General features: G+C 44.1%; 1 protein-coding gene across 2 annotated transcripts in view; it reads right to left on the bottom strand.

Moving 5' to 3' along the window:
• The window catches only part of flvcr2b (FLVCR choline and putative heme transporter 2b), a 254,612-nt gene that overhangs the window by 198,051 nt on the left and 43,048 nt on the right, over window positions 1-13,513 (bottom strand). For both annotated transcript variants that reach the window (XM_072274815.1, XM_072274816.1), the window contains exons 2-3: window positions 9,537-9,678; window positions 2,239-2,379 (exon numbers count right to left, since the gene is read on the bottom strand). In XM_072274815.1, the coding sequence (XP_072130916.1) occupies window positions 2,239-2,379; window positions 9,537-9,678 (283 nt within the window). The remainder of the gene's footprint in view (window positions 1-2,238; window positions 2,380-9,536; window positions 9,679-13,513) is intronic.

The following is a 13,513-nucleotide window of genomic DNA, read 5'->3' as shown; positions in this document are numbered from 1 at the left end:
CGGATAGCGGGGGAAACCTGTATTTAAGGTAGAAATTGATAGGTAGACGCCTTCTATGCACGTTTTGAAAAGGAGAACACAACTGCGGCTGTGAAGATCCCTGCTGCACCTGATGACCCTGTGATCTCTGTCTCAGAGGCCAATGTTAGACTGACTTTAAAGAGAGTGAACCCTTGTAATGCAGTAGGTCCTGATGGAGCACCTGGTAAGGCTCTGAAAATCTGTGCCAACCAATCAGCGGGAGTATTCAAGGATATTTTCAACCTCTCACTGCTAGGGGTAGAAGTTCCCACTTGCTTCAAAAAGGCAACAATTATACCAGTGCCAAAGAATAATGTGAGCTGCCTTAATGACTATTGCCCAGTAGCATTCACATCGACAGTGATGAAATGCTTTGAGAGGTTGGTTATGACTAGGCTGAACCGCTGCCTCAGCAAGGACCTGGACCCATTGCAATTTGCCTATCGTCACAATAGGTCAACGGCAGACGCAATCTCCACCGCTCTTCACACGGCTTTAGACCACCTGGACAACACAAACACCTACGTCAGGATGCTGTTTATGGACTATAGCTCAATATTTAATACCATCATTCCCATAATCTTGATTGAGAAGTTGCAGAACCTGGGCCTCTGTAATTGGATCTTCGACTTCTTAATCGGAAGACCACAGTCTGTGCAGATTGGTGATGACATCTCCTCCCCGCTGACGATCAACACTGGCGCACCTCAGGGGTGTGTGCTTAGCCCACTACACGACTCTCTCTACACCCATGACTGTGTGGCTAAGTATAGCTCAAATACCATCTACAAATTTGCTGTTGATACAACCATCGTTGGTAGAATGTCAGGTGATGACGAGAGGGCATACAGGAGTGAGATATGCCAACTAGTGGAGTGGTGCCGCGGCAACAACCTGGCATTCAACATCAGTCAGACGAAAAGAGCTGATTGTGGACTTCAGGAAGGGTAAGACGAAGGAACACATACCAATCCTCAGAGGGATCAGAAGAGGAGAGAGTGAGCAGTTTCAAGTTCCTGGACATCAAGATCTCTGAGGATCTAACCTGGTCCCAACATATTGATGTAGTCATAAAGAAGGCAAGACAGCGGCTACACTTGATCAGGAGTTTGAAGAGATTTGGCATGTTAACAAATACACTCAAAATCTTCTATAGGTGTACTGTGGAGAGCATTCTGACAGGCTGCATCACTGTCTGGTATGGAGGGGATACTGCACAGGACCGAAAGAAGCTGCAGAAGGTTACAAATCCAGTCAACTCCATCTTGGGCACTAGCCTACAAAGTACCCAGGACATTTTTAGGGAGCGGTATATCAGAAAGGCAGCATCCATTATTAAGGACCTCCAGCACCAGGACATGCCCTTTTCTCACTGTTACCATCAGGTAGGAGATACAGAAGCCTGAAGGCACACACTCAGCGATTCAGGAACAGCTTCTTCCCCTCTGCTATCTGATTCCTAAATGGACATTGAAGCTTCGGACACTACCTCACTATTTTTAATATACAGTATTTCTGTTTTTGCACATTTTTCAAAAATCTATTCAATATACGTAATTGATTTACTTGTTTATTTATTATGTTTTATTTTATTTATTTATTATTATTTCTCTCTCTGCTAGATTATGTATTGCATTGAACTGCTGCTGCTAAGTTAACAAATTTCACATCACACGCCGGTGATAATAAAACTAATTCTGATTCTTGATTGGTCGGGACATAAAGGGATACGGGGAGAAAGCAGGAGATTGGGACGGAGAGGAAAATGCAATCAGCCATGATAAAATAGTGGAGCAGACTAGATGGGCCAAATAGCCTAATTCTGCTCCTATAACTTATGGTCCAGCCTTTTGTTGTAAGTCTCCTTGATTTTATGGTGTTGTCCTGGGTGCGATAAAACTATGTGTGAATCGAAAGCTTGCAAAGCAATTTTAAAAATAGTATTATGGAATCATGTAGAAAGTTTACAAAGTCAAAAATGTACAATTTGCTATTTTGCATGTCAACTATTTTCCATAAAGTTGCACGTAGCTAACAGGTGTTGTAACAGTGACCTTTATTGAATAACATTGCCAGAAATGGGCTATAATTGGATGTATGAATCACCAATGTTCAAAAATCAACCATATTTAAGGGGACTAACATTAATCCAATGTAACTGTAATGCTGTGTGGGAAAAGCAAGGCAAAGCAATAAATTTACAAAGCAGAAGCTTACCATAGGTTACAATGAGGAGGAAAAATGGCAAGTTTTTGACCATCTGCAGAATAGATTGGATATAGGAGTAGTCCTGTGGAGGGCTGGCATGGATAGCTGCTTGTGCTTGGCTTGGTGGAATATCCGGCTTCTCCTGAAACACTGAAATAAAGGAATTAAATTAGAAGTGGGCCACAAATTAATCCTTTACATAACAAAAACAAAAAACAAACTGTTGTTAGAACAGTTGATGGGGATGGAATGGTTAACAGTTTTGGCTGAGACCCTGTATCAGGACTGAGAGTGGAGAGGGAACAGAGCCAATTTAGAGAAGATGACAGAGACAGGAGCCAACAGGTGACAGGGAGACGTGAAAGGTAATGCGCAGGAGCCAGGTGGAGGAGAGGGTGGGGTGGAACAGGGAGACAGAAACAGGTGAGTGATAGGTGGAAACAGACAAGAAAATAAAGGCCATTGCAATTGGGGATGGGAGGGGAGGATGGAGACAAGGTTACCCCTCCTCGCTCCTCTATACAGGCTACCTACCCTCTTCACTCTTAGTCTTGGTGCAGAGTCTCAACTTACAATTCCAACAATTCCTCCTCCCTCTCACAGATGTGGGCTAACCAAATGAATTCCTCCAGTAGTTTTATTTGCACCGGATTCCAGCATCTGAAGTTTACCTTACATCTCCAAATATACATCCAGAATTGCACACATTTCGGCCTAGTTTCATATGAATATAGTTAACCTCACAAAGAAACCAGCATCAAGACCAGTTTCAGATGCATTGAATTTGAGTTGGACCATCCACACCTAGGGTGCATAAATAGAGCTACTTTTTTTTTTAAATCAGGGCAGCGATGAAGATTTTGAAGGCAGAATTTTGTAGCAGTTTTTCCTGATTTGAGAAGCAACCAATCAGCTTGAGGGGTTCAATAGAAAGGGCCAATAAGAATAATTCAAGTGCAAGCGGAGCAGCCATTCATTTTGAGTGTGCCAGACTTTAGAGTGACTTTGGCTCATTAAGATCAGGTTCCAGTGAAGTACGTCGTCTTGCAAGTTACTCTCTCTCTGTATTTATTTGATAGAGCATAGTAGGTTAGTGAGAATGGCTCCGAGGAAGTGTTTTGTACTTCGTGTGGGATGTGGGAAGTCTGGGAGACTGGACGTCTCCCAGATAAACACATCTTCACAAGGTGCACTAAGTGACAACTTCTGAGAGAACGTATTAAGCAACTGGAGCTGTAGCTTGATGACCTTTGGCTCATATGGGAGAATGAGACAGGAGCTACAGGGTGCCACCAGGCTGCAAGAGACAGGTAACTGGGTGACATCAGGAGAAAGAGGGGAAATGCACAGCCCCTATAACCATTCCCCTTACTAATAAATATATAACTTTAGATTCTATTAAGGGGATGACCTACCGGGGGGGGGGGGTTGCTAGTCACAGTGACCAGGACTCTGGCACTGAGCCTGGTGCTGTGGTTCAGAAGAGCAGAGAGATGAAGAGGAATGCAGTGTTGGTAGCAGATTCCTTTGTCAGAAAGACAACCGGATGTATGTTGCCTCCCTAGTGCCAGGATCAGGGATGTCTTGGATCGGGTCCATGGCATGCTCAAGGGTAAGGGTGGGCAGCCAAAAGTCCTGGTACATGTTGGCACCAATGACATAGGCAGACAAGGTGAGGAGGTCCTGAAAGGAAATTTTGGGGAGCTAGGTAAAAAGCTGAGAAACAAGATCTCCAGGGCAGTAAAAAAAAAAGGACCAGCCATGATTGAATGCGTAGCGGATTTGATAGGCCAAATGACCCAATTCTGCTTCTGTGTCGTATGGTAATCTCTGGATTGCTGCCTGTGCCATGTGCCAGTGAGGGTAAAAATGAAATGATTTGGCAGGTGAATATGTGGCTGAGGAACTGCTACAGGGGGCAGGGCTTCAAATTTATGGATCATTGGGATCTCTTCCGGGCAAAGTATAACCTGTATAAAAGGCACGGGTCAGATATGAACCCGAGGAGGTCCAATATCCTTGCGGGCACGTTGGCTAGAGTTGTTCGTGTGGGTTTAAACTAATTTGGCAGGGGGATGGGAACCAGATTGATAGTGCTGCAGATGAAGTTGTTGGTTTACAAATAGAGGCAATGTGTAGTGAGACTCCTAGCAAGGAGAGGCTGATGGCGGGGCAAAATTGCAGTCAACAGGATGTGTTGCAAGGTAAAAGGTGGACAAAGTTGAAAAGAGTGAACACAGGACTGAAGGCGTGATATTTAAATGCATGCAGTGTACGGAATAAAGTAGATTAACTTGTAGCACAGTCACAGACTGGCACATATGATGCTTAGGTATCACTGAATCATGGCTGAAGGAAGATTATAGCTGGGAGCTCAATGTCCAAAGATACACATTGCACTGAAAGGAGAGGCAGAAAGGCAGAGGAGGTGGCATTTCTTGGTTGGTAAAAAATGAAGTCAAATCATTAGAAAGAGGTGACAGAGGGTTAAAAGATGTTGAATCATTGTGGATAGAGCTAAGGAACTGCAAGAATAAAAAGTTACCGATGGGAGTTATATACAGACCTCCAAACAGTAGTAAGTATGTGGTCTACAATTTACAATGGGAGATGGAAAATGTAAACCCAAAGGGCAACGTTACAATGGTCATAGAGGATTTCAATATGCAGGTAGATTGGGAAAATCAGGTTGGCACTGGATTCAAAGAGGGGGAATGTCTACGAGATGGCTATTTAGATGGCTCTTGGTTGAGCCCACTAGTGGAACAGCTATTCTGCTCGTGTAAGAGCTTAAGGTAAAAAACCCTTTGGGGCAAGTGATAATAATATGATTGAATTCATCGAGGATTTTGAGAAGGAGAAACTAATGTCAGATGTATCAGTATTAGAGTGAATTACAGAAGCACAAGGTGAGAGTGAATCTCGTACCACTGGAGAACGATGCTGGAGAGGTAGTAATGGGAGACAAGGAAATGGCAGACAAACTGAACAAGTATTTTCCTGTGGAAGACACTAACAGTATGGTGCAAGTTCCAGGTGCCAGGGGTCATGAAATGTGTGAAGTTACCATTGCTAGAGAGAAAGTTCTTGGGACAACTGAAAGGTCTGAAGCTAGATAAGTCACCTGGACCAAATGATGAAGTGTGAACCACCCCACAGTTCTGCGAGAGGCGGCTCAAGAAATTGTGGAGGCATTAGTAATGAATGAGCAAGAATCACCAGATCCTGGAATGGTTCAGGATGACTGGAAAATTGCAAATATCACTCCACTTTTAAAGAAGGGAGAGAGAAATTGTAGGCCAGTTAGTTTGACCTCAGTGGTTGGGAAGAAGTTGGAGTCGATTGCTAAGGATGTGGTTTCAAGGTACTTGGAGGCACGTGATAAAATAGGCTGCAGTGAGCATGCATTCCTCAGGGAGAGCCTTGCCTGACAGATCTGTGGAACTCTTTGAGGAAATAACAAGCAGAATAGATGAAAGAGAATCGGGTGATGTTGAGTACTTGGACTTTCAGAAGGCCTTTGACAAGGTGCCACATATGAGCCCATGGTATTACATGGATAAAGCAGCGGCCAACTGGCAGGAGGCAAAGAGTGGGAATAAAGTGAGCCTTTTCTAGTTGGCTGCCGGTGAAGGGGTGTTCCACCAGAGACTGTGTTGAGACCGATTCTTTTTACATTATATGTTAATGATTTGGATGATGGAATTGATGGCTTTGTTGCAGAGTTTGCAGACAATATGAAGATAGGTGGATAGGTGTTTTGTTTGGCAGCTTTGGGCCTATACTCACTAGAATTTAGAAGAATGAGGGGGATCTCATTGAAACACATCCGAGTTGAAAGGAGGAGATAAGGCGGATATGGAGAGGATATTTCCTGTGGTGGGGTATCCAGAACTAGAGGGCACAGCCTCAAAATTGAGGGGCGACCCTTTAGAACAGAGGTAAGGAGGCTTTTTAAAGCAAAAATTGATAGTTTCCTGATTGATCAGGGCTTCAAAGGTTATGGCGAGAAGACAGGTGTATGGGGTTGAGTGGGATCTGGGATCAGCCATGATGGAATGGCGAGGCTGAATGGCCCAATTCTGCTCCTATGTCATATGGTCTTATCACCTTAACGCTTCAGGTCAAAGCCCCTTCATCAGAACTTCGCACAGAAATAAGGATGTAAGGCTCTGCTTTTAAGTACGTATAAATGGAAGGGAGAGGTCCAAGTACATAATGGCACCTTAGAGAATGAGATTAGGGAACCTGTCATGGGGGTTCTAGGAAATGGCTGGGAGTTAAACTGGAGTTAGGCTGGGAGTCCATTCGTCTCCCCCCATCCCTTCCCACTGATCTCCCTCCCAGCACTTATCCTTGTAAGCGGAACAAGTGCTACACATGCCCTTACACTTCCTCCCTCACCACCATTCAGGGCCCCAGACAGTCTTCCAGGTGAGGTGACACTTCACCCATGAGTCGGCTGGGGTGATATACTGCGTCCGGTGCCCCCGATGTGGTCTTCTATATATTGGTGAGACCCGACGCAGACTGGGAGGTTGTTTCGCTGAACACCTACGCTCTGTCTGCCAGAGAAAGCAGGATCTCCCAGTGGCCACACATTTTAATTCCACATACAATTCCCATTCTCATATGTCTATCCACGGCCTCCTCTACTGTAAAGATGAAGCCACACTCAGGTTGGAGGAACAACACCTTATATTCCATCTGGGTAGCCTCCAACCTGATAGCATGAACATTGACTTCTCTAACTTCCGTTAATGCCCCACCTCCCCCTCGTAACCCATCCTAATCTATTTATTTATTTCCGCAAACATGAGGAATTCTACAGATGCTGAAAATTCAAGCAACACACATCAAAGTTGCTGGTTAACACAGCAGGCCAGGCAGCATCTCTAGGAAGAGGTACAGTCGATGTTTCGGGCCGAGACCCTTCGTCATGACTAACTGAAGGAAGAGCTAGTAAGAGATTTGAAAGTGGGAGGGGGAGGGTGAGATCCAAAATGATAGGAGAAGACATGAGGGGGAGGGATGGAGCCAAGAGCTGGAAAGGTGATAGGCAAAAGGAATATGAGAGGATCATCCGTTATTTATTTATATACACACACACATTCTTTTTCTCTCTCTCTCCTTTTTCTCCCTCTGTCCCTCTGACTATACCCCTTGCCCATCCTCTGGGTTTTCCCCCCCTCCCCCTTTTCTTTCTCCCTAGGCCTCCTGTCCCATGATCCTGTCCAGCTCTTGGCTCCATCCCTCCCCCTCCTGTCTTCTCCTACCATTTCGGATCTCCTCCTCTCCCTCCCACTTTCAAATCTCTTACTATCTCTTCCTTCAGTTAGTCCTAATGAAGGGTCTCGGCCCGAAACGTCGACTATACCTCTTCCTATAGATGCTGCCTGGCCTGCTGCGTTCACCAGCATTTTTCTGTGTGTGTTGTGGGAGTTAAGCAAATACTTTTCATCGACCTTTATGCTAGAAGATATTCTATACATCCTATTAATGCTTAATAATGCAAGAAAGGAATTAATTATCATTGCCATCACTAAACAATTGGTACCAAGCTACCTGATGAATCTGAAGAATCCGAATATGAAACATCTATTTAACAGTGAGATGAGGAAGCCTTTCTGCAGACAATGAGTACTTTTGAAACTCCTTGTACACAGAGCTGCGGTAGCAGAGTGCTTGTGGATATTTAAAGGTGAGAGGTCGATAATTGATCAGGGAATAAAGAGTTAAGGGAAGAAGGCAGGAAAGTGGGCTTGGGAGAACAGGCAGTGGAAGCAGCGACTCCCACTACAGTAGTTGGACGAGAACATGAACCACCAAGATTTGAGGCTGAGAGCTGGTAAATGAGATGGAGACAATGTGCTGAAGGGTCCGTTTCTAGTCTTGAAACTCAGTGGATGTTGAGTTGGTCATGATCCTCTGGAATGGTAGGGTAGGACTGAGGGGTTAAATCATATACCCTGTTCTTATTGGTCTTGGGTACTGGGATGTTGCAAAGGGGCGAAAGCACATAAAAAGATATCCATCCTCAGAAAAGCAGACCTTGAATAAGTTTCAGTGATTGTTCTGGTAAAAGACAATTATATTCTTTAATTCCAGATTCACAATATGTTTCAGTAACACACACAAAACGCTGGAGGAACTCGGCAGGCTAGGCAGCATCTAGGAAGAGTACAGTTCACGTTTCAGGCTAAAACCCTTCAGCAGGTTCAGAGGAAAAAAAAAGATGAGGAGTCAGAGCGAGGTTTTCTCCAGTCCTGCTGAAGGGTCTCGGCCTGAAACATTGAGACTCTTTTCCTAGATGCTGCCTGGCCTGCTGAGTTCCTCCAGCATTTCGTGTGTGTTGCTCGGATTTCCAGCATCTGCAGATTTTCTCTTGTTTCCGTAACCCCCTATTGACATCAATGCATCTGGGGTTGACAGGGTGAACAACTTTAAGTTCCTCGGCATAAACATCACTGAGGATCTCACATGGTCTATACACACCAGCTGTGTGGTGAAAAAGGCACAACAACGCCTCTTTCACCTCAGATGGTTAAGAAGTTTGGTATGGACCCCCAAATCCCAAGAACTTTCTACAGGAGCACAATTGAGAGCATCCTGACTGGCTGCATCACTGCCTGGTATGGGAACTGTACTTCCCTTAATTACAGGACTCTGCAGAGAGTGGTGCAGACAGCCCAGCACATCAGTAGGTGTGAACTTCCCACTATTCAGGACATTTACGAAAACAGGTGTGTAAAAGAGGCCCGGAGGATCATTGGGGATCCATGTCAGCCCAACCACAAACTGTTCCAGGTGCTACCACCTGGGAAGCGGTACTACAGCATAAAAGCCAGGACCAACAGGCCATCAGACTGATGAATTCATGCTGACACAACTGTATTTCTATATTACATTGTTACTCATACTATTTATTATAAATTACTATAAATTGCACATTTAGATGGAGATGTAACATAAAGATTTTTAATCCTCATGCATATGAAGGATGTAAGTAATAAAGTCAATTCAATTGATTCACAATACATTTAGTTCATTTTGCATCCTTATGTACTCCGATATATATGGCCTACTTCTGCTCCTATATCTTATGGTCTTATATAATAGGTACTGAAGATTTCCATCTTCAGCACATACGTAAAAATTATGCACCATAATGCTGTCTGAAGGATGACACAGGAAAAATCATTGTACAAGCAGAGCTAGAATCAGCAGCCAAAATAAACAATGTCGTCTTGACCACAGAAAATCATTCAACCAACATGTCTGCTTGCTTAAAGTAACAGGTTCCTTACCTAGTATGACGAGAACAAAGAGCAGAGTTGCCACTGCAGCAGTGCCGTAAAACATGACGTTGATATGGTAAGTTAATTTATCAAGGTCATCTACATTTGGCACCAGGATGGGAGGAACGAGAAATCCCACTGCAACCCCCAGCTGTGAAGAAAAGATGGGGAACTTACGGACAGAGAATTTCAACAACACTTGTTAAACATGTAATCTAAGCCACTAGAGGTGCGGACAATATGGCTGGGCAAGTATCAATCCTATTCACCTCATTTCCAGTTTTGTTCTTACTTTTCACCAGATGACAGAAAAATAATACGACCATAAAACCACAGGAGCAGAAATAGGTTATTCAGCTCATACAGTCTGCTCTAGTCATCAGCAACCAACTAGAAAAGGCTCCCTCTATTCCCACTCTTTGCCTCCTGTCAATCAGCCAGCCAATTTTCCATCCATGCTACTAACGTTCCTGTAACTTCATGACAGCTTGCTAAGCAGCCTCATGAGCAACACCTTGTCAAAGGCCTTCTGAAAATCCAAGTAAACAACACTCACCAACTCCCCTTTGTTTATCCTGCCTGTTATTTCCTCAAATAATTCCAACAGATTTACCAGGCAAGACTTCTCCTTAAGGAAACCATGCTGACCTTGGCCTATTTTATCATGTGCTTCCGAGTATCCTGAAATCACATCCTTAACAATCAACTTCAACACCTTCCCAACAACTGAAGTCAGGCTAACTGGCGCATCATTTCCTTGCTTCTGCCTTCCAATCTTTTTAAAAAGTGGACTGACATTTACAATTTTCCAGTCCTGTGGAACCAGTCCCGAATCCAGTGATTCTTGCAATATCATTACTGATGCCTCTACAATTCTCTTCAACTATCTCTTTCAGAACGCTGGGATATAGTCCATTGGTCCAGGTGTTTTATCTACCTTCAGACCTTTCCACTTCCCAAACACCTTCATATTAGTAACAGCAACATCACTCACTTCTGCCCTGACACTCAAAATTCTAGCATACCGAAATTCTTCCATAGGGAAGACTGACACAAAATATTTATTCAGTTCATCGGCTATTTCTTTGTCCCCCATTACTACCTCTCCAACGTAATTTTCCAGCAGTCCGATATCCACTCTTGTCTCTCTTCTATTCTTTTTAAATCTGAAAAAGCATTTGTTATCCTCTTTTATATTATGGGCTAGCTTCCCCTCTGACACTCAACACAAGAGCTCCTCAGGGCTGTGTACTAAGTCCCCTCCTTTACTCCCTGTATACCCATGACTGTGTTGCCACCCACAGCTCTAATCTGCTAATTAAGTTTGCCTACGATGCTACATTGATTGCCCTTATCTCAAACAATAACAAAGTGGCCTACAGGGAAGAAATCATCTCTCATGTTAGCCATTTCAGCCCTGGGAAAAAGCCTCTGACTATCCACACGGTCGATGCCTCTCATCATCTTATACACCTCTATCAGGTCACCTCTCATCCTCCGTCGCTCCAACGAGAAAAGGCCAAGTTCACTCAACCTATTCTCATAAGGCATGCTCCCCAATCCAGGCAACATCCTTGTAAATCTCCTCTGCACCCTTTCTATAGTTTCCACATCCTTCCTTTAGTGAGGCGACCAGAACTGAGCACAGTACTCCAAGTGGGGTCTGACCAGGGTCCTATATAGCTGCAACATTACCTCTCAGCTCCTAAACTCAATCCCACCATTGATGAAGGCCAATACACTGTATGCCTTCTTAACTACAGAGTCAACCTGCGCAGCAGCTTTGAGCATCCTATGGACTTGGACCCCAAGATCCCTCTGATCCTCCACACTGCCAAGAGTCTTACCATTAATACTATATTCTGCCATCATATTTGACCTACCAAAATGAACCACCTCACACTTATCTGGGTTGAACTCCATCTGCCACTTCTCAGCCCAGTTTTGCATCCTATCAATGTCACCATGTCCCGCTGTAACCTCTGACAGCCCTCCACACTATCTGCAACACCTCAACCTTAGTGTCATCAGCAAATTTACCAACCCAACCCTCCACTTCCTCTTCCAGGTCACTTCCAAAAATCACGAAGAATAGGGGTCCCAAACAGATCCCTGTGGCACACCACTGGTCACCGAGTGAGCTGGGGCTTTTGTCTTTGGAGCGAAGGAGGATGAGAGGTACAAGATGATCAGAGGCATAAATAAAGTTGTCAGGCAGCACCTTCCCCCCCCCCCACTGGGTGGTAATGGCCAATGCCAGAGGGCATCAGTTTAAGAAGAGAGAAGGAAAGTTTAGGAGATGTCAAAGGTAGTTTGTCTTTTAAAAAGAAGCAAGCTGTAAGGGCTTGGAATGTACTGCTGAGGGTGATGGCAGAGGCTGATACAAAAGGGACTCAGATGGATGTACAATAAATGGGAGGGTTATGGGCTATGTAGGAGGGAAGGGAAAGATCAAATATCGAGTAGATTTATATTGGTTGGCACAACAACATGAGCTGAAGTGCCTGTACTGTTCTATGTTTTATGACAACTTTCTACACTATCCACAACACTTCCAACCATTATTATTGTCTGCAAGTCTACTAGAAATACTGTGGTACTACTATGGACATGGAGGAAACAAAGATCATATTTAATGCCACAATTACTTTCCTCACTTCACATAATAACTATGGGGTATATCTCATCCAGCTCCAAGGACTTATCTATCCCAATGTATTTTTCACAAGCTTCAACACTGCCTCTTTCTTAACTTTGCCATGCTCCAGTGCAGTAGCCTGTTCTACACTTATTTCACATTCATCAATGTCCATCTCCCTGGTGAACACTGAAGCAAAGTATTTATTAAGAACCTCCCCTCCTTCCTTTACCTCCTGGCATGTTTATCTCCTTTATCCCCGAAGCACCCTACCCTCACTCAAGTCGTCCTCCAGTAGAACGCCTTGGTATTTTTTTTCTTAAGCCTACTTCAGGATGTGGAAAAAGCAAGAGGAAGAGAAAAGTTGGAAGCGAGTGTAAGTCTGAGGGAAGAAAGGCAAAACCAGGCTGTGGGAGGGAAGGAAAATGCGCCACAATAGAAATCGAAAAGGCACAAAGGCTCCCTTCAGAGTGCGTTGAAGGAACCCCAGAAGACAAACAGTGAGACAGAGTCCTGATGAAGGGTCTCAGCCCGAAATGTCAACTGTACTCTTTTCCATAGCTGGCCTGGTCCGCTGAGTTCCCCCAGCACTTTGTGTGTGTTGCTTTGGATTTCCAGCATCCGCAGATTTTCTCTTGTTTGTGACTACATACATCATATTAGGTCATCCAGCTCTACAATAACTGGATGCTTCTCTTCGGAGGCTACCCAGCTTACAAGTTCCCACATTGTCTTCTTATTTCATCCACTGAAATTATGTTTTTTTGAGTTTGTATATCCCACCCACTTATCTACCTTCAGTTCCTTGAATTTGATTAACTATATTTCACCAAGAAACCTCCAAGGTACTCATTTAACCTGTATACAAAACAGTGGCATTTAGCAAACAGAACTCATTCTGCAAGCTGAGTGGCAGCTCCAACACCACCTCACACCCTCCCAGATCAATCACCAGGGAATACTTGCATCTTCTTCCAAACTGTCACTGACCTCAGAGATTCGGCTCAACCACTGTCCCTTGCCCCAATCCACCAACCACTTAATTCACTTGTTAAATCAGGTAGCTGTATTTCAGTGAGACTTGCATCAGTGCCAGGAAAATTATTGGAGAAAATTCTAATGGACAGGTTTCATGAAATGCCATCTCCACAGCCGATACAATAGGGTCCATTAAGAGACTCCTGGATAGGTACATGGAGATTAGAAAAACAGAGGGCTATGGGTAACCCTAGGTAATTTTAAAGTAAGTGCATGTTTGTCACAGCATTGTGGGCTGAAGGGCCTGTATTGTGCTGTATATCTGGTGCATATTTACATATCTATGTAAATCTGGTGCTGATCAGCGATA

Source organism: Mobula birostris, chromosome 1, assembly GCF_030028105.1.
Source record: "Mobula birostris isolate sMobBir1 chromosome 1, sMobBir1.hap1, whole genome shotgun sequence".
In the NCBI taxonomy this organism is placed as follows: domain Eukaryota; kingdom Metazoa; phylum Chordata; class Chondrichthyes; order Myliobatiformes; family Myliobatidae; genus Mobula; species Mobula birostris.
This window is presented reverse-complemented; position numbering and strand designations above follow the sequence as displayed.